The following is a 21593-nucleotide window of genomic DNA, read 5'->3' on the forward strand; positions in this document are numbered from 1 at the left end:
GGGGGTGAGGTGAGGAGGGTTTTCCGTACCTATCCATTGTTTACATTCTTCTCTCTGGGTCGAGCCTGGCTCTAGCCTGACCTGTGACTGGAGCATAGGAAATGGGGCAAGAGAAAAGCAGGCTGTCCCCAGTCAGAGCCTGGAGGAAAATGGAGAGAGAGAGAGAGAGCGAGCGCGCTGTGGAAAAAGGAAACCGCACAGCTGGAGGTGGTACTGCTTATAAAATGATGCAGTCTCATGACAACAGGAGAAACAGGGAGCTGTCCTAGGGCTCCCTCACCCTGCTTCTCCAGCTGCCTCCTGACCCCACACTTGTCCTGCCCTGTCTGCTTACCAGATTTTGTCTCTGCCTCATCTTTCCAGCCCACATCCTCCCCAAAGTCTTCATCTCAGTTTGAGGTCTCCGCCTCTCCCTTTCTCCATCTCTGACACCTGTGTCACCTTGCCCTGGTCTGCACCTTTCCTGTACTGTGCCTGCCATGGCACGGTGCTCAATACAATTGGAAGGAAAGAGACAGTAACTCTTCCTAGTGCCAGACTGTTTTTCCTTTCTCTCTGTCCCTTGTTCTCTTTTGTTTCTCTCCCGTTCCAATTATTTCCTGTGGCGCTGTGGCCTTCTATCTGTGTTCCATCCTCCTCTTTCTCTCTTTCCGTTTCCCTTTTGTTCTAAGGCTCACTGTGTCATTCAGTCTCTGTGTCTATTCTGTTTCTCATTCAGAGTCTCTCTCTCTCTCTCTCTCTCTCTCTCTCTCTCTCTCTCTCTCTCTCTCACACACACACACACACACACACACACACACACAATCCCTGTCCCTCATTTCTCATTTCTTGGCATTTGTGGGCAAGCTGGCACCCAGATGCCTCCTTCTCCCGCCCCCACACTTGGAGCCTTTGATAGTTGCCCTCCACCACTCCCCCTCCCACCCTGGCTGCCCCAGCTGCTCTTTTCAGTCGGGTATAAATTCCTGCTGAGACAGGAACCCCCTATGGGGGTGGGGAGGAGGGTGGACTTCAGCAGAAAGACCTTCAATTGGTCTGAGGGGCATGGGATGGGATCTGGGCCAGCCTGCTAGGCAGAAGCCAGGAGCTGAGAAGAGTTTGGGGAGGGAAGCAGGGCTTGGGCTTGCTCCCTTTCTATGTTTGTCCAACATGCTAAGATGGTGAGTTTTGGGGCTTCCATTCTGCTTCCTCCTCAGGGGCCAAGCCCTAGCTACAAGAATCCAGAAGCCCTGAGTACAAATTCCAGCTCCTAGGCATGCGCAGGCTTGTCTGCAGCGTCAGGAATGCAAAGAACTTCCTAGAAAGCCCCTAAAAGGCAGCCAGAAAAAAAGGCTGGGGCTGCTGTTGCCCCTGCTTTGACCCGAGCTGTTTCCTTTTTCCTTGCTGGCATTGCCAGCTTTCTGTAGGTTGTTCTTATACTCATTCACTGAGTTTTTATTGAGCATTTACTATGTGCCAGGCACTGTGCTAACATGCTTGTAAGAATGAACCAGCAGACACCCATCGAAACTCTAAAGTTTCCAGTCCAATCGAGGAAAGAAAATGGACAACAATCACACTAAACACACACACACACACACACACAAATGTCTACTTACAAAATCCTTGAAGTTCACGGAAGAAGAGGATGAGTGATTCCTCACGAGGGAAGAGGAGATTAGGAAACGCTTCCAGGAAGGTGACGTTTGAGTTGCAGCAGCTTTGAGGCATGTTGTGCAATAATGCTCCTTCTACCCTGACCAGCCAAGACCCTGGCCCTGAAGCCACAGTTGTTGCTGATCTTGGAAGCCCCAACAGTTGCTTCTCATATACCCCTGGGGAGCATCTTTTCCCCTGCCCCAGGTCCCTCTCATCAATGAGAGGCCCAGAGACCACGGCAGCGCTCTCAGGGAGATGACGAAGCTCAGGAGACTCCCCCTCCCATAGCTAATCTGTTGCAGTGGGGACATTTTTGACTCCGCCCCAAAGTGGCCATGATACAACAAAAGCGCGGGTGTAATCCAGAGGCTCCAGCTTCCCTCCTTCATTTAGCGAGGTGGGATAGGTAGAGATGGCCCCCAACCTCAGGAGCTGGCAGTGTGCTGAGTGTTGGGAAGGGCAGCCTGCCATGGGGATCTGACCTAGTCAGAGAGCAGAAAGACACCAGAAGGCAATGAGGTGGGGAAATCTGAAGGATGAGTGCAAGTCAACCAGCTGAAGAGAAGGAAGAAAATTCCTTCCGCAACCCAGGGCGAACTTTAAGGCAACACTAGTAAGCACACTGCCCAGACAAAAGGGCAAGAGTCACATTCCAAAGTTCTTTGCTAGTTGATGCTTCTCCGGTCATCCTTCTGGCCTCTGATCCCAGCACAATGACTGTTCCAAGCCTTGAGCCCAAAAAGCTATTTCTCTCTTCCGGGCTGTAACCTGGGCTGTGCCTAGCTCTACAGCTGTTCGCAGAGTCTCGGGTACCAACCACCTTGTTCTCCTTCGTGTTCACATTATATTCTTCTCCAGCCTGGGAGTCCTTCCATTCCTCCACTGAGACACTGTCCCCCACCCCACCCCACTGTCTCTTAGATTGGGCAGCTGTTCAACAAACAAACAACAGCTTTCTCCATGTTCCTCATAAAATAGTACATTCTCGGGCTGGAGGGTTGGCTCGGGCTCAGAGGTTGAGAGTCCTTGCTACTCTGCCAGAGGCCAGAGTTCAGTTCCCAGAACATATATTTGAGCAGCTCAAGAGAGATAGAAAAATAGAAACTTCCCCATAATCTAAAAGAAGTATTAACATTTTTTGTTTTTGTTTTCGAGACAAGGTTTCTCTATGTAGCCTTGGCTGTCCTAGAACTCACTCTGTAAACCAGGCTGACCCCAGACTCACAGAGATCCACATGCCTCTGCCTCCCAAGTGCTGGGATTAAAGGCGTGTGACATCACTGTCTGGCTGCTAACTTTTTAGTATAGAAAAAAGTATAGATATAAAAATAGACTGTGCCGACGCTCTCAGGCCCTGCCATTCAGCCCTGACTCTCTGTGCCGTCTCTGGTGCTGCTGAGATCCCCACACTGCACCCCCTTGGATTATTTCTCAAAACAAACCCCAAACATTACAGAATTTCACCTGGGATTTTCTGGTCTTTTTTTTCCCCAATCAGATGTGCTGGTGAATGTCTTTAATCTCAGTACTCTGGAGGCCGAGGCAGGCAGATCTCTGTAGGTTTAAGGCCAGCCTGGTCTACATAGTGAGTTCCAGGATAACCAAGGCTACATAGAGACTGTGTCTAGAAAAAATTTTTTTTCTTTTTCTTTTTTTTTTATTGAGAATAAGAAAAAAAAGTTTCCGCCTCCTCCCAGCCTCCCATTTCCCTCCCCCTCCCCCCTAGAAAAAAATTTTTTTAAAAAATATGCATATTTAAGTCAGGCAGTGGTGGTGCACATCTTTAATCCCAGCACTTGGGAGGCTGAGACTAGTGGATCTCTGTGAGTTTGAGGCCAGCCTGGGGTCTACAAAGAGAGTTCCAGGACAGCCAAGAATACACAGAGAAACCATGTCTCAAAAAACCAATATATGTATGTGTGTGTGTATTATATATATATGTTATATATATATATATGCATATGCATTTGGTTTGGTGTCTCCTAAGTCTCTTAATCCTTTTTAATATAAATGTTCCTTTTCCACCATTTTTGTCTTTTGGTTGCAATTTATTCATTGAGTCATTAACATACTCATGTATCTTTCTAAGCATTTTTATTTCTATAGTCAAGCTGCATATATAAGCTTCTTTTTTAAAGTCTGACAAACTTGTTCACAATGAGAATTTTCATTACCAGTCAACTGTTATATTTCTTACCATTTTTTAAAAATAGGAATTGAAAAAAAACTAAAAAATTAAATAGGAATTGAGGTCATCTTTCCAGTATTACTGAAGCCTATTTTTTTTCTTCCTTATAACATGTCAGAAGAATTCCTCCATATCAGTAGAAACTCTTCAGAAGCCTTTTAAGTGTTGCATAACAGCACCTCGTGTGGATAGATACGGATATTTTCAGGTGCTAATAGATTCTTGCTATGCTAACAAACATTCCTTCATATTTGAGCGTGATTAAGTACAGACTGTTGTCAGTGCGGCTTTCCCTGGCTTCTCACGTTTTCCGAGCCTAACACAGGGAATATTTTATCGCAGCACAGCCCATGTATGCCCCTCCCAGCCTCCGCACACAGGATAACCAGAATACATGGGTGCTTGGGAAATGGGCTCTTAAACACAGTCCACCTCCTTCATGTTTACTTTCCTCTCCAAATCTTGGGAAAGCCCCCTGAATCTGCTCCTAGGGATCCAGGGGCGCCTTGTTGAAGCCAAGTTTCCCTGTGTGAGATCATCAGGGGCTTTCGGGTCATTTAAGGCCAGTTGGGAGCTGCGGTTCTCTCGCTTAACTAGCTGCACATGACTCTGAGGAGGCCTTCAAGCCTTTCTTTCATCTGCCAGAATCAGGGATAATCACAACCCTTATCGGCTGGGTGCTTCTTAGGATGAAATAGATGGTAACCGTAGCCCAGGAGGTCCAGGGCTCAGAGCCGCCCCGCTACCCACCCTCCACCAATCTGGGTCATTTCTTGCCCAGCTGCAGAAAGCTGGCAGCCTGCCCACCTGCTTGGCCTCTAGCCTTCAAGCATTTTCCTGCCAGTCCATCAGCCATGTTCGAGGCCACCCTTGCACTCACCGTTTTCCCTAGGCAGCGCTGTCCAGCCAGGGCACCCTCCCACCCTGGGTGACCTCCACCTGTGTTCTCCCCTGAGCTCAGTCAGATGAGACTGAAGGTTCCTGGGTTGTATGAAGACAGGGGTTTTCCTGTTCTCTTAAGAGGACACTCACACCCTCCATCCTTGCCCAGGAGCAAGAATGAGTTTGACATGGTTAAATCTCACCATGGCAACCTAGCTTCTAAGCGCCCCAGGAGCATTCCAGAACTCTGAGGAGAAAGCCAAAATGTTTTCTTGCTTCCCTAACCAGTGCACCCCCACCCCCTACCCCTCACCCAAGTTACTGACGACAAGGGCATGTCCCTCCCCTGCCTTGAGAGCTGAGGATAGAGCTACCCCACCCCACCCCCACCCCGTGAGCACCTTGTGAGCTGTCTTCCACACCCCTGCCTCCTAGGTGACTCGCTTTACCCTCAGGTTTGTAACCTTAAAATGCCTCAAACCTATCCAAAAGTTGAAAGGACAGTATGCTAAAGTACACAGTCTAGTGTTAAAATAAAAAAGCAAAAGCACCTAATTTACTATTTACTTGCACAGGAAGGTGTACGCACACACGCACAGGAAGGTGCACACACGCACAGGAAGCACAGGTTCTTTCCTTCGGGAGCTATGTAAAAGAACTGTCGCCATCACATTCGACTCCTATGAGATCACAGAAATAATGGTCATCTTTGAGGAAGTTAACATTGATACTGTAAGGCACAGTCCACTAGCAAGCTTTCCCACATGCTCTCACTATAGCCTTTTAATCTGCTTTTTAAATTAAATTTAGAATTTTATCAAGGAGCATGAATTACATTTGCCATGTCTCTTCCTTCTACTTTAATCAGAACAGCCTCCTTACCTTTGTTTTTATGACATAGATACCTTTACTCTTTTTCTTTGCAATTTTATTTTTATTCTATGTGCATTTGTGTTCTGCCATGGTGTTGGGTCACCTGAAACTGGAATTGCAGACAGCTGTGAGCTGTCATGTGGGTGCTGGAAGTTGAACCCTGGGTCCTTTGGAAGAGCAGTCAGTGCTCTTAACCACTGAACCATATCTCCAGTGACACAGACACTTTTAAAGTTTCCAGACCAATAGTCTTTTAAATGCCCATAGTCTGGGTTTGTTGATTCTTTTGGCTAAACAGCAACATAACTCAACAGTCTCAGCAGGAACATTCCATGGGTGGTATTCTGGACTGACCACTGACCACATCAGGAAGCACTTACTGTCAGTCTGTCCTGTTAGCAACTTTTGGCATCTGTTTGCCTTGTTATCAGAATTGTTTGTTCCCTTGGTAGAAGTTCCCAGGCTTCTTCGCTATGGCTATTTTCATTTCTGTCTTATCTCTTTTGAAACAAGCGCTCTCTATGTGGCCCAGACTCACCTCTAACTTTGGGGCTCAACTGATTAACCCACCTTGGCCTCTGCAGCTCCGGGATCACAGACACCCACCACAGTGGCCAGCCTTATAAAGCTGTGTTTATCTGTTAGTCTACTGCTAGGCAAGCACTCTACTGCAGAGCCAGTCTTGGTTTCTTTTAAGACTGGGTCTTTCTGTATAACCAGGCTGGCCTTAAACTCAGTCTTCCTCCCTCAGCCTCCAGGGTTACACACATACACACATGTACACACACTCACACGTGCTTTCTTCCAGGGTTACACACACATGCATGAGTACACGCGCTTTCTTCCACTCTTCAAGATCTGTCCTGAAGCCTTTTCCTCAATGCCAACCATTTTTTACTTCATAGGGACCCGACTCTCCCGTGAGCTCTTCTCATTCATTCAAGCAATTTTTATTTATTTACTTGTTTGAGGCAAATTTATCCCTATGCAGCTCAGACTGATCTCAAACTCTCAAAAAATCTTCCTGTCTCAGCCTCCCCAGTAATAGGATTATAGGCAAGCACCACCAGGCCCAGACAGGCAGCAGTTGTTGACTGGGGGATCTTCTGTGAGCTAGATGGTGCCAATGTGGGACAGGGTATGTGTGGTGTGCGATTTCTTTCCTCGCCCCTGCAAACTAGAATAATTTGATCTTTGAAAATTCATATGAAAATTCATATAAAATCCAGGTATGGCTGGATATACCTGTAATCCCAGCACTCATGAGGCTGAGGCAGGAGAATTACTGTGAGTTTGAGGCCCACATAGGTTATATGAGTTGTAGGCCAGCCTAGTGTACAAAGTGAGACTGTCATGAAAACAAACAAAAGACAGAAACAGACAGACAGACAGAGAGAAAGGAAGGAGACATGGAAATTGTCACCACAGGAAGGTCCACAATGAATTGCAATTTCGTAGCACTCTTTGATTTTAGAGGCATGAGTCACTTCATGCTTTCAATGCACAGTGTTTCCCAGGGACCTAAAGAAGCCCAGGTGCTCAGGCTTCCTACCGAGTATTTCAGTAGGAGGCTGGCACTGGTCCCCAAGTCACAGAGGTCAGAGTAGTAAAGGAGCAGATGGGACACCAGTAGTTCCAGGACTACACAACAGGGCGCAGCCCAGCCCCGTGAATTTTAGAATCCCCTGGGACACATTTTATTTACATTGCTAAAACAAAGGTTGTGGTTTGATCTGGGGATCAGCAAGAGAGAGCTTGAGGGGGAAGTCACTGGGAAACTGGCGAGAGCCAGGAAGGTGTGCTTGTAAAGCAGGATGGACAGTGTGGTGTGACTGTAGACTTAAGGGTCGCACAGATCTGAGTTTGGGACACTGATGTCGGGTTACGTAGGGCTGAGTGTTTTCCTGGTATTTCCTCTCTTGTTCCTGGCCTTTCCTCTAGCTATAGGACATTCCCTCAAATTGCCGTCTTCCGCTGTCCTCGGAAGATGGTCTGATGTCTCAGGCCGCCACAGTGGCCACAGCCTATCTTGAAGAATGGAAGTATAGCATTCATTTAATGCCCCTGGGACAGCAGAGCGTGGGTCCGGGGATTGGACTCACTGGGGTTGGCTTCTGGAGGGTTATATAAACTCCCCACTCCACTCGGAAACAGGTCTTAGGTATGGGGTGGGATTAAGGCACTAGATTTGGGAACCCCAGGAAGAGACTCAGGGAGAATGAGCAGGGCTAGCCTTGGCTACTGCTGACCATTTAACTGTCTCCCCAGCTCCCAAAATGGTGATGAAACCGGCACCTGGCCCAACAACCAGTTTGAAACAGAGATGCTGCAAGCCATGATCTTGGCCTCTGCCAGTGGTAAGTGGTACCCATGGGTGGAAGAGGATGGGAGACTGAGGGAGGGGTGCTGCCATCATAGCTATAGATGGGGTATAAATCTGTATGGCTTCTCTGGAAGATTAGGCAATCTCCCATGACCTACTCCAGGTTGGGGGATAACAAAGGGATTGAGAGGTCTGAAAATGCCCAGAGCAGAGTGAGCAAGTAAAGCGAGTAGTCACAAGTCTAACTGGGAGCTGGGTGTGGAGGCACACATCTGTAATCTCAGTATTCTATAGGCCAGCGCAGGAGGATTGGGCCAGGCACACGCCAGACCCCGTTAGTGCGTGTGGATGTTCCCAGCAGATAACACCAGCCCACTCTTTTCTGCTCCCCCTTGCCTCCAGATCAGGACTGTAGTTTTCCCACAAGGCTAAGAAAGAACCTCAGTCGTAACATTGATTCAGCCAGTGGTTATACATCAAGAGTCACAGGGTCCTCTGCAGGGCAAACAATCAGCTCCCTAACACTAAAGAGTACAGACTTTGGAAGCAGGCCAATCTGGGTTCAAATCCTGCTTGTCCTCGCTTAGGGATATGGCATTAGGTAAACTATTAAGCCCCTGTAGGCTTTACTTTCACCTATGAAATATTTATAGGACTCACTGTGCTGTTTGAGGTCAAGCATGAGGTCCTCAGCATAGGCTTGGCAGACAGTAATTCTAGTGAGAGTGCTATAATCGATTAGTCGTTATCTTTATTGACCTCTTGGGATAAAAAGAGAAAGGAAAGAAAAAAAGAAGCACTTTTCTTTTGAGACCAGGGCTCCTGTAGCCAGGCTGATTTCCAACTCCGAGCGTACCTGAGGATGACCTTGAACTTCTGACCCTCCCATCTCCAACTCCCTAGTGCTGGGATAATAGCTGTGTGATCTCTGCCCGGTATGTAAGGCGCTAGGGATCAGGCCCCCAGGACTTCGTACATGCTGGACAAAGACATTCCAGAATCAGAATCTAACTTCGATTGCACACATGTGTCAAGGTACCACAGTAAAACTCATTACTTTGTATTCTAATACAAAAAATTAAATTGAAATGGAATAAATTATAAGAAAAAGAATCTAACACCTGTTGATAAGGACTAACTTCCGGCCCAGGAAAATTAAGTCTACTGGAAACTTACAGAAGATTTTAAAGCCCTGGACTCAAACCTGAATCCATAGCTTTGCTCTTGGGTGTACACGATTGATAGGTACAAAGCCAGGAGAAACGCCCCCCCTCCCCCAGTCATTATGGCAGGACTTTTAGGGCATGCTTCAACTAATCTTCTCTATAATGCCGAGATGTAGAGCAGAGCGATATGAAATGTCACTCACCTGGAGTGTCCCAGTATTCAGCAGAGCTGGGATTCAACCTCAGCTCCGCTCCCAGGGTCACCTTTGGCCTTTAGATCCAGCCTGTTTTTCTCTTAGCTGACCGGACCCAGAGGCTGAATTCTCCTGTTCTCCCCTGCATTATTCTCCCTGATTAGAGCTGCCAGATAAAATCGAGGGTTCCAGTTAAATATAAATTTCAGATGAATATATCCTTTTTGGTTTTGTTGTTGCTATTGTTTTCATTGTTTTTTTTTTTTTTTTTTCTAGTCAGTTTCTCTGTGTAGCCCTCACTGTCCTGGAACTCACTCTGTAGACCAGGTTGGCCTCGAACCCAGAGATCTGCCTGCCTCTGCCTCTAGGATTAAAGGAGTGCCCCACCACTGCCCCGGGTTATATACAGTTTTAGTATAAATCCATTTTAAACTGTTTCACAAGGCAAACTGTATTAAAATTTTTCATTGTCTACCCAAAGTTCAGGGACAGCTGGAAACCATATATTTTTACTTGTTATGATTTATTAATCTTACCCTTGATTGTCTGTGAGAGCCAGTGAAGCTTGGCCTATGGCTGACCAATGGGCAGAGGAGGGGGAAAGATGCTGGGGGCTGTCAACCTCTTGTGACAGGGCTGAGATCCTTGACAGACCAGTTGCAGACACTGGGCCTGGGGAGGTGCCAGGTCCAGCTCTTGAGGGAAGTAAACAGGTCTCTTTAGCTTTTGTGGCCTTGAGCCCTAAGGCCAGAAAGCAGGCTTTTCAGCCCAAATCCAGATGCTAAAAACAGACTGGAAGCAGTATTTATGGCCCAAAACCTTCCCAGAAGGTCTCCCTGGAGCAGTGCCGTGGCCGCGGGCAGGCTCCTCTGTCAGGGCTCCACCCGTGCGGCCCACACAGGGACCTGACCCAAGGCTGAGCCTGGGGCTCCGGGGAAACAGACTCCGGGGTGGAGGTGGCAGGGTCAAGCCTTGCTCTCACTTTCACACCTACTTCCTAGTCTCCCGAGAGGCTCCTGGAGCCCAGCCCAGCGAGGGGAGAAGGGAGGGACCCTTGAAAGAGCTCTTAAATAAACCCTTGGGGGAGGTGCACCCAAAAGGAGGCTGCGGTTTTGCAGCTCCACCAGCTCTGAACTCGCTTCCTTGGCTATCTCTGGCTATTGCTGTTGTGGAGTCTTTGTCTAACTAGGACTGGTAATATCAAGGGGACCAGGGGAGTGTGGTAATGAGTTTGGAGCTGGAGGAAGCCAGCACCCCTCCTCCAGCTAGAAGAGACCCTGCTCTTTGCATTCTTATGTGCACGTCCTCTGCGACTAGGAGAAAACCCTGGTCCCTGCCTAGGCCAAGTCTTGGGGGGTAGGACATGACCAGAAGGTTGGCAATCCAGCTTCTCCCCCCCTCCCCCACAGATCCAGAGACGGGCAAGCTGAGGTATACAGGCCCTGAGACAAGATCACACAGCCACTTAAAGGCCTGAGACAAGATCACACAGCCACTTAAGGCCGAGCTGACGGGGCGGACTCCAGTGTTAGCCTCTGCTGCAGGCAGCATCTCTATCTTCTCTCCCTTCTGATCCACCTCAATTTTAGACTTCCCTGTCACTCAGCTAAGCACTTCCTGTCTTTCTGCCAGTCCTCCTTCTCTATTCCCTCACGTTCTTTCAACACACACACACACACACACACACACACACACACACACACCCCTACCTTCTTAAGCCCCTAAATCACTTTGGAATCCTGGCTCTTTGAAACTGGATCTAGGCCCTTCCCCCTTCCTTTCTCAGGCTGGCAGAGGCTGTCAGTTGAGAGGAGGGGTGGGCCATGGAGGATTGCTACCTCCTGGAGTTAATTAGGGAAATGTCAGCAAATGAAAGGGCTGAGGGGGATGGGAAGGGGCAGCTGTTCCCTCCTTCCAGGCCTGCTCCCAGAAGGCCCTCAGCTCCAGGACTTCGGGGACTGGAAAATAGAGAGCTGTGGGAACCCAGACTCTGGATGGAGTGCGAGGCAGAAAGAGCCGGCACATCTCTGCTCTTCCTTTCTCTGGCCTTCCCCTCTTACCCAAACTAGAACTATTTCCTGTCTCGATTTCTCAACCCCTGGTTGATGTCCCAGAATTACTCAGCCTCCCTAGCTTTAGTCTGCTTGCTTCCAGGTCTAGGGTGGAGGCCGCAGCTAGGCGGTAAAGTCTCCAGCTTTTAGTCAGGCTGGGCAGGGCCTTCCTGGGGCTTTAACTCTCTCTGCTTCACAGAGGGTTTGAGAGCCTCCCGCTGGGAATCTGGGGGCCAAACTCCCAGTTCCCTCCCCGCCACCAGCTCCGGGGCCGAGAGCATGGTGGACTGGCTGTCGCTGGGTGACGAGGGTGACAAGGGGGCAGCTGTGCCCAGCATTTATCGAACACTTGTCAAGCGCCAGAGCATGCGTGTGGGTCTCATCTAATCCTCACGGAAGCCCCAGGATGGTATTTCTGTGCTTCAGCTCTAACGCGGACTCAGATCCTCGGGAGATCTCGTTACCGCAAATCAGGAACCTGCATTTGGAACAAGTGTGCCACTCCCAGCTCCAGTTTCCTCTTCAGATCAGTGGGAAGCTGGCCTAAGGGGCACCGAGTCACCTGCCTCAGGCCCTGAGCCCCAAATCTGGGCTATACCTAAGACGTCTGTTCCTAGAGGGAGGGGCAACTTTCCTTTGCCCATTTCTTTGCCCCCAGAGCAGAGATATGGTCCAAGTTGGTGAAGGAGGTAAAGGTACCTATTTCCGCCATTCAGATACCCAGAAGACAGAGTCCCACTGTAACATAGTCTGCCACTGGCCTTCTCTCAGCCTTGACTCCCTGTTTTAAGGACAGAGCCCCCCCTATTATTCCTTTAAAAAAGGCGGGGTGGGGTGTGTGGACGAACACAGGATAGGAGAGACACGCGGCTCCCACGTGGGTGCACTTTAATGGGGAGAGGGAGACACACAAGGGTGGGGGCAAGAGAGAGCGAGACCTCGTGGAAGCTCGCTTTTTAACGGGAAGCTCAAGGTTATCTGGGAGAAATGACCCGCACCTGGGCAAGCCAGCGTGCACAGGTATAGGTAATCCAGGAGGAGTCTGGGAGCTGTAGTTTCCAAGGGAACAACACCCCCCCCCCCCCCCCGTGCCTGACTGAGTGCTGTGTTGAGGTTTAAGTGACTACACACATGCTTGCCACCAAGTCTTAAGTCCAACGCTGTCAAGAAGAGGGTGCAGCCAGGCCTGGTGTGGCCAATGCCTATCATCTCAGCCTTCAGGAAATGGAGGCTGAAGGATTTCTAGTTTGAACCACCCGTGTTTTGTCTCTTGATTTCTCTCTCTTTATGCCAGGAGTCTGCCTTGGTGACCTTTTTCTCCAAAAAACAAGCACAGAGGACATAGCTCATTGCTAGAGTACTTGTGCAAGGCCCATGGTTGGATTCTTAGCTCAGTGCTAGAGTACTTGTGCAAGGCCCATGGTTGGATCCTTAGCTCAGTGCTAGAGTACTTGTGCAAGGCCCATGGTTGGATCCTTAGCTCAGTGCTAGAGTGCTTGTGCAAGGCCCATGGTTGGATCCTTAGCTCAGTGCTAGAGTGCTTGTGCCAGGCCCATGGTGGGTTCTTAGCACTGGGGGTTGGGGGTGGTGGAGGACAGAAAAGGAAAGAAATACTTCTGTTGGGCTGGCATGGTAACACATATCTGTAATCCCAGCACCGAGGAGGCAGAGATAGGCCTGGTCTAAATAGTTCCAGCGCTACACAGTGAGACCTTATTATTTTTGTTTTTTGTTTTCAAGACGAGTTTTTCTGTGTAACCCTAGCTGTTCTAAAACTTGCTCTGTAGACCAGGTTGGCCTCAAACTATGAGATATGTCTGCCTCTGCCTCTGAGTGCTAGGATTAAAGGCATGCCCACCCACCCCCCGCCCCGACCTACCTAGTGTTAGACCTTGTGTTAGACAAGAACTGCCTGGCCGTGGTGGAGCAAGCCTTAAAAACCCAGCACTTAGGAGGCAGAGTCAGATGGATCTTGAGTTCAAGGCCAGCCTGGTCTACAGAGTGAGTTCCAGGAGAGCCAGGGCTACAGAGAAACCCTGTCTCAACAACACACACACACACAAAACAACAAGGGCTGGACTAGGTATGTAGCTCAGCTTGGGGAGTGCTTGCTTAGAACAGGGGTACAGTTCCCAGCACCACACAGATAGACATATGTACAAACACAAACGGAAAACCTCTGTATACACATTAATGGCAGAACTGCGGCGTACACGCATGTGCCAGGCTTTGGCTAGGGAAGGATAATGTACAAAGCATGGTCTAGTGTGGACGCCAGGGGAAAGTATTTGAAGCAACAGAGAGATGCTAGCTAGCATGTTTTGAGCACCGCCACACACCAAGGTATTCTAGGCACTTTATAGAAGCGTCTTCTCATTTAATTCTTGCCCGAAATGAATACTCTCTATTACCTTCATTTTATGCATGAGAAAACAGAAAGCACAAGGAGGCTAGGCAGACTGACTAAGGATCGCAGGGCAAAGGAGAGCTGGGACTCAAACCTGTGTTTTGTCACTCCTTGGCATCGGGACTGCCTTGGTGGCCACTGCATTCCCAGCAGTCGGGTTCCAGGGTGCGGTACCGACATTCACTAACTGATGTTTAAGGGAGTCCCTCACTCCAGATCTGACCATTTGCTTTTCCTGTCTCTGCAGAAGCTGCTGATGGGAGCTCCACTTTAGGAGGGGGCGCTGGCACCATGGGCTTGAGTGCTCGCTATGGACCTCAGTTCACCCTGCAGCATGTGCCCGACTACCGCCAGAATGTGTACATCCCTGGCAGCAATGCCACACTGACCAATGCAGCTGGCAAGCGAGATGGCAAGGCTCCAGCAGGCGGTAACGGCAACAAAAAGAAGTCCGGCAAGAAAGAGAAGAAGTAATTGGAGGCCAGGCCTTGAGTAACAGGGCAGCCTCCCTCCCCAGCCAGTCCAGCTTGTCCTTACTTGTACCCAGGCCTCAGAATTTCAGGGCTCACCCCAGGATACTGGTAGGAGCCAAGGCCATGCTCCCCCGTTGGGAAACAGAAACAAGTGCCCAAGTCAACACCCCCTCTCTGTGCCCTAGGGGGTTGAATATGCAAAGAGAGTTCTGCTGGGAACCCCTATCCATCCAATCAGTGATTGCCCCCACATGGGTAGTAGGGTTAGTGTGGAAAACCCTGCCACACTCCCTTAGTTACAGCTGAACTCCTCCACCCTCCAACTCAGTCAGGCTCATTCATCTCCTGCCCTCCTCCCCACCCCACCCACTCCTTCAGCCCCTCTCTTGAGCAAGGGCTGTTGAGGGGACAGGTGACCTAAGCAGGCTCCTAGTTCCAAATTGTTGGGAGAATATCACAACCTTTTGGCCTCTCCTTCAGTTCAGCTTCCCCCCAAAGCATGGTTTGGTACCAGTCTTCTCATTTCCTTCTAGAGCCCGAGACTAGTGCTTAAGTTTAGGGGGACAGTCACCATCCCCCTGGTATTGATGCTTGCTGGGTTTTGGGAAGGCATTATGCTACCAAGTCTCTTTTCAAAGCCTGGGGACCAGTCTTTTGTGTTTCACTGTTTGATGTACCCACTGCATGCTGTGACTCCCCTGCTCCTCAAAGAAGAGACTCCTTTGCATGTCTGGAGACAGTAGGGGGTGGGAAGCTACAGGGAAGTCGAGTGCGGGGCAGTGGACAAAACAGCCAGCCCGCTAACAGGGTGTGCGGGCTCTGTGTGTACCCAGGGTACGCCCAATCCCCCAATTCTAGCCATAGACAAACACCAGGTCAGACCCCTCCACCCTGGTCCAGCCTGGGCTGAGCCACCAGGACCAGTGGATTTAAGCTGGCATTTCAGTCCAAGAAGACTTCCAAGTGGTTTTAGGACCAGAGAAGAAAGAGGAGCCTCTGTGGGTGCTGGGTACTCCAGAGGTGCCCCTGGTAGAAGGGTCAGTGGTCCTAGCAGGAAAGGAGACCAGGCAAGGCCATTCTTGGCCCCTGAGTTGAGTCAAGGAGCTTGAACAAGGGATCAAGTGGCCATAATGTCTCAGCCAACGATGGGGCTTCTCCACTGGGCCCCTGTAGTTCTCAAGCCCCTGGCCTCCACCTTACCAGGTGCCATTTCTTCTCAGAAGGCCTCTGCCCAGGCCCCAGGCCGCCCCTTCGTGGCCAGAGACTGGTTAAAGCCCCCCAGTGCCTCCTTGTGCATAGAACTTCCTCTGTCCACCCTCCTCTGACCCCGGCCCTTACAATAGTATAGACGCCCCTCACCCCCACCCCCGGCTGGTGTAGAATAGCCAATAGTGTAGTGTGGTGTGCTTTTATGTGATGGCGAAGTGGGCAGTGGGCGGTGGGCTGTGCGCAGCCGTCTGTCCTTGAATCTCAATCTGCCTGCGCAGGCCTGTGCTGTGTTTTGTGCTGTGTCCACACGCTGCGGCGACCCCTCCCTGTACTGACTCCTCTATAAAAAGCTTCTCTTCGCATAGTCACGTAGTTCCTGCCCATCCCCCTTCTGATATCTCTCGCAAGTTTTATACTCTAATATTTATATGGCTTTTTTCTTCGAAAATTAAAAATTAAAAAAAAAAGGTTTCTTCTGAAAGGTTGACTGCGTCTGAGATGGAACACAAGACATGTGGGTGAGGTCAAGGGGTTTGTCCTAAATAATAGACTCAAGTTGTCTTGTCACTAAGCATCTCAATCTAGTTTTGAATTGCGTGTGTGTGTGTCAGTCCTCATGACTGTCCAATATGGCGTGCGTGCTTCCGATACCCTGGTTCTCTAATAGGTGATGGACTGTAAATGGTGCTTGTGGATCTGTATGCGGTGGTGTCGCTGCAGAGACCAACGTGGGGGTGGGGAGTTTGAGTGCGCGCGCAACTAAGTGCGCAGATTATTTATGCTCTGTGCTGTATCCAGGCAGAAAAGGAGACCTTGCGTGGGAGGGGGAAGCAGGAGCACGAGTGGGGGTGGGAACTCAATTGCTGCTGGGAGGGCGGTGCAGGGGACTTTTCTGTAGCTCCCGCCCCTTCCCCCACAAGCTACTCCCGGAGTAGGTTGATCCAGAGGAGGGCGGGGTCTCCCGTGCCTACCCTCCTCCACTGCAGCAGTAAAGGTTTGAGGAACACAGTGGGAATGAATGTCCGAGAGGCAATTCCTATCTTGAGCCTCAGTTTCTCTACCTGGAACTTGCCTTCCCATTCTTTTTAAGCAGCAAAGCCTAATTGGAGAGCCTGTTCCTTTCTTCTTCAAGGAGTCAAAGGAACTGCGCGAGGAGATGGCCTTGAAACCCAGTCCCCACCTCCCTCTTCTTTGTGGCTTCTCCACTCCCCCTCTAGCTTCTAACACTGCTAAATCCGATTCCCGGGTTGCTGCAGCTCGAGAAGGTGCGGGAGTCAGGAGGGTTGATCCAGAGAATGACAAAGAGACACAGGTTTTCAGGAGGGTCAGTGAGGGCATGTCTATCGAAGAGCCTCAAGAGCATTTTCTGGGCTTCCTCCCTTGGATTCCCGTTACCAGTTCGGCCGCCTCCTGATCTGTTGCCATGGAAACCAAACCTTCCTGGCGACTTTGACTTTGCGTGGGAAGGGTGGTGGTGTATGAGGTTGCTGAGAGAGCAGGGTTTTCTCTGAGCCTGGTGTTGGGGAGGGCGGGATGCTAGGCGCCTAGGTTCTATTCCAGGCAAGGCAGCAGACGGCGGGGCAATGAGCAGCTGTGGTTGGTCCTCTAATTGGTGTGTGGGCCCCCAAAGATGAGATGAAACGCACAGCCTCTAGGGTTTAGAGGCAGGTAGCCACCCCCACACCTCCGGCCACTGCCACATGAGGGTAGCAGCTGCACAGGTCCAGGAGCTATTTAAAAGGTTTTTATTTCTAGTATAGGGCTGTCCAAAGGCCCACCCTGTCTATCATTGGCAGGCTCACTGTAAGGTGTCTTTGTGGGAGTTAAAACTTGCTTGGACAAGCCTAGCTTAGTGGCAAGTCCTCTGGTGTTTGGCCTGGGGCTTCTGACCTAGGTTGGGCAGACTCAGCATCCCAATCTCAGGGTTGAGCCCCTCTAACATGATGGGGGATGGAGGACATAGGTACTGGCCAGAAAACTGTGGCACCTGGAGATGCTAGGAAAGTGGGGAGCTAGAAATAAGATAAAAAACTAGGGCTCCAAACCAAAGGGTCACAGTGTGGGAAGAAGCTGTAAGTAAATGGGACAACAGCCCTGAGAGGGGGCCCTGGACTGCAGAAACCACATGCATTCATCATGCCCACGATCATGTCTGCTAGACCGGTTAGCTTTTGACTGGGAAACCACGGAAGAGATGCCCAGACTACTGTAGTGAAAAGAACCGGTCCAGAGTTACAAAGGAGGCGAAAGGGAGGTTCTGTTTCAATGTTTTATTGACAGTTGGAAACAAATCCATCAAACTGGAGGTGATGACATCCCAGAAGCCCAAGAGGCAAGGAGTTTGCATTTTGTCCCCTCTACTTAAGAAAAAAATTTTTTAATTAAATGCATTTTAGCAAAAGTGATTAAAAAAGAAAAGGGTCAAAGCCCCAGATATCAGCTAGCAAGGAGGTGGCTCAGGAAAGAACCAGACCCTGCACCAGTCTTCTCAGGAGTAGCCCAGGAGCTCTAGCAACCCAGACCATGCTCCTTGGCCACAAGGGCTGTACTGGCCGCCCTTGCTTTTTCTAAACTCCCCCATGCTCTGGCAACTCGAATCCTGTGTCAAGCCTGGACAGTTATCTATCATTCCTTCTCTGTAGCCTCAGAGGGGAAAGTGAAAGGGGCTAAAGGAGGACAAGAAAGTGACCCTAAGTCAGAGAATCTGAGCTTCCTGAGGTTTGGGCCTCAGTCTGACTTGCTGCTTCTACAGTCCAGGGTGGGGGGTGGGGAGGTACAACCCTGTGCTACTTCTCAGCATCCACTTAGCATCTGCACTTTTGGCTTGATAATTTAATACATTCATGGAAAACACAGGATTGGAGCTCTTGCTATCCTATGGTGTGGCCCAGCCCAACCAGAGAAATGGTCTTGCCCCAGAACTGATGTTAGGGAAGGGTCTACCTTGGCCTCAGGGTTTAAGTCTTGAGGGATGGGGCCAACACCTAGACCATGTTCAGGACTGACCCCAGGAATATTTGAATCTACCATCAAAGCCTCTTTTATTATGAAGGGGAAAGGGGACCAAAGTTATTTTTCCTTAAAAAATTTTTTTCATATAAAAATAGATCCATTTGCAAAACAAGTTCTCAGCCAGGAGGCTCCACCTCCCATATCCTTAGATGGAGGGGTGAGGTGTTGGGATGGTCACACTACAGCCCACACTCCAAATGAGATGCACCAAAGCTCTGGGGAAGGCATAGGGGAGGGGGCTCAGTTGCAGGGGGGAGGTGGGGGGAGGGCTGGTACAGAGGGTCCAGGTAGGCAAGGGCACAAAGCATGGCAGCGGGCAGGGGGCGGGCCCCACACTGTCGCTATGCCCTAGCTACCTGCCTATGGCTCAGACCTGGGCCACAGTGGAACAAGGAGAGTGGTTGAGACCCTTTGCCTGGGAGACTTCCCAGGAAAGTAGGGTAAGGGTGGGATCTGCTTCCTGCTTTTGCAGAAGCAGTTCCCAATGCCACAGCACGAGTAATAAATAACTGCCAGGAGGAAAAGCAGAGGTGCCAGCAGCGCAAGGATCTAGCCCAAAGCTTCACAAGTCCCATGCTGTTCTCAGGGCCAGAGAAACCACAAAAAAAAAAAAAAAAAAAAAAAAAAAAAAACACAAAACCAGCAAGAGTGACCTAGGGGAAGACCCACTAGAAAGTGGGGCTGAAAAAGCAGGCTGGGTTCTGTCTGAGACCAGGATCTCTGGATAACATGGAGGAGTCAGGATTAAGGCAGCACACACGGACCCTGCTTTGGTAATACCACAGCCAGGGTTGGCTGGGCTGGGCTCAGGCCACCCCTACACTGCCCTTTCCTTCTGGCCTCCAGGAAGCTGAAGCTGTGTGTGATGTTCAGAGAGCAGCAGGCCAGACAGAAAATCAGGGTCAGGTGATGGAGTGGCCACTGCAGGGGATATTCCCTTGACCATTTAGGCACATGCTGCAGGTAGACAGTCTGGGCTTCACTTAGGAGCAGCAATGGCCATAGAGCCCAGCTTAGCTTGCACGGCCAACCAGCTCCTTGGCTTCTTCAAGGATTGTGGGGACTCCTTCACTTTTCTTGGACACCTTAGCAGGACCAGCAGCCATGGCATCATCCTTGGTCAGCTCCGAGGCTAGCAGAGATGTGACTGCACACCCAGCTTTCCTGTTGACTACAAGAGAAAACATGAGATCCTGTCCACAGGTCTGGTTTCTAATCTCTTTACAACTTTACAGCAGGTGTTCAGTCAGAAGCCATGCAATTGTAGTAGCTGCCTTGTCTGGTTCAGAAGTCTTTACAGCAGAGACTCCAGAGACTCAACGTAAAATAGACTCTGGTGCAAATATGAAGGCTTGGGGGGGGGGGGGGCGCCTGGAGAGGTGGCTCAGAGGTTAAGAGCACTGACTGCTCTCCCAGAGGTCCTGAGTTCAATTCCCAGCAACTACATGGTGGCTCACAACCATCTGTAATAAGATCTGGGGCTAGAGAGATGGCTCAGTGGTTAAGAGCATTGCCTGCTTTCTCAAGGTCCTGAGTTCAATTCCCAGCAACCACATGGTGGCTCATAACCATCTGTAATGAGGTCTGGTGCCCCCTTCTGGCCAGCAGGCATACACGCAGATAGAATATTGTATACATAATAAATTTAAAAAAAAATAGTGACTGTAATAAGATCTGGTGCCCTCTATTGGCCTATAGGATATATGTAGGCAGAATACTATATACATAATAAATAAATCTTTAAGAAAATATGAAGGCTTGGATACAGCTAGACAAAATAGGACTTGAGGGGCGGGGGAAATGGCCCAGCAGTTAAGAGCACTGGCTGGTCTTGCAGAGGTCCTGGGTTTAGTTCCCAGCACCTGTATGGCAATTCACTATCATCTGTAACTTCAGTTCTAGAGGACCCAAAGCCCTTTTCAGGCCTCCATGGGCACCAGGCATACATGGGATACAACACACAGATGTATGCAAATCACTCATACACATAAAAAGAAGTGGGTTTAAGTGTTAGCTAAGTCACATATCAAGAGAAACAGAGTACTCGAAGCCCACTTTTCTCATTTAGGTTTGTTGGACTTAAGCATGTTAGAGCTTAGCACACAGGATTATTTTTCGAGGCACTCCAAAGAAAGCACGTGGGTAAGACTGAGGCAGCCTTCAGGCTTGTGAGGGTTTCCTGCAGGACTGCACAGCCACTGTCATCACATGCTCACCACACTCCCATGCACTTCTCCAACAACCGAAGCCCACACCTCTTCAAGGTGTACAACATATGTGTGCATGCATGCACACACACAGGGGTAAAATGGTAAAATGTATACCAGAGAATGCCCAGGATGACCAAGAAGGAAATCCTTGAAAGAAATCTTAGCCCAAGTCTCTCCTGCTCATTTATAAATCCATACTTGGGGCCCCAGTATCTTCAACAAGAAGACAGCTTCTTAGGACCATGCCCATCACATGACGACCATCTAGTTCCATGCTGTTTTAAGCAGCATGTAGAGACTGCATATATACTGAGCAACCAGGGGTTTTAAAAGTCAGACATAAAATGCTATATTATATAAACTGATTCTTGCGAGTGCCCAACTTAAGAGAAATTCACAGAGATAGAAGGCAGAACAATAGGAAAAGATTGCATGGTGGTTCACACATGCAATTTCAGTACTTGGGAGGTTGAGGCAGGAGAATTCTTCGTTGAAGGCCGGCAAACCTAGAGGCTAGCCTTAGCTATGAGACCCTATCTCCAAATTTCTAAGTAAGTGGGGCAGGAGGGAGAACTGTGGTTGGAATGTAAAATGAAATTTAAAACAATAAAAATTTCTAAATAAGCAATTAGAGACAGGGAAACAAATACCCCTTGCTCCTACCAAAGTTTTTAACTTAAAATAATTCCAGCACTCAGGAGGCAGAGGCAGGCAGATCTCTGTGAGCTCGAGACCAGCCTGGTCTACACGGTTTGTACATGCAACTGAACCACTGTTAGATACTCCAGAAAAATATGTACAACTTTTATACATAAGTTAAAAAGTAACTGCTAATGGATATGGGGTTTCTTTTGGAGATGATGAAAAAATATTCTGAAGTATAACAATGGTAACAGTTGCACAATCTTGTGACAGTCCCCAAACTGTATACCTAAGAGTGGTGACATTTAAAAAAAAAAAAAAAAAA

General features: G+C 49.3%; 2 protein-coding genes across 30 annotated transcripts in view; one reads left to right on the forward strand and one right to left on the reverse strand.

Annotated features, from left to right (window-relative positions):
• LOC126491964 (protocadherin gamma-C4) overlaps positions 1-15887 on the forward strand; it is a 182201-nt gene extending 166314 nt beyond the window's left edge. For 13 of the 29 annotated variants that reach the window (XM_050127993.1, XM_050127996.1, XM_050128003.1 and 10 more), the window contains 2 exons: positions 7850-7938; positions 13970-15887. In XM_050127993.1, coding sequence (XP_049983950.1) covers positions 7850-7938; positions 13970-14196 — 316 coding nt within the window. In that variant the 3' untranslated portion in view covers positions 14197-15887. The remainder of the gene's footprint in view (positions 1-7849; positions 7939-13969) is intronic. The other 16 variants (XM_050127992.1, XM_050127991.1, XM_050127981.1 and 13 more) reach the window with 6 other exon arrangements.
• A 2287-nt stretch (positions 15888-18174) lies between these two features.
• Positions 18175-21593, reverse strand: part of Diaph1 (diaphanous related formin 1) — a 95409-nt gene continuing 91990 nt past the window's right edge. Inside the window, exon 26 of the mRNA XM_050127947.1 lies at positions 18175-19587. Within this exon, the coding sequence (XP_049983904.1) occupies positions 19430-19587 (158 nt within the window). The 3' untranslated portion in view covers positions 18175-19429. The remainder of the gene's footprint in view (positions 19588-21593) is intronic.

This window comes from Alexandromys fortis, unplaced genomic scaffold (assembly GCF_014885135.2).
Source record: "Alexandromys fortis isolate MF-2015 unplaced genomic scaffold, M_Fortis_MF-2015_v1.1 scaffold_283, whole genome shotgun sequence".
Classification (NCBI taxonomy): Eukaryota; Metazoa; Chordata; class Mammalia; order Rodentia; family Cricetidae; genus Alexandromys; species Alexandromys fortis.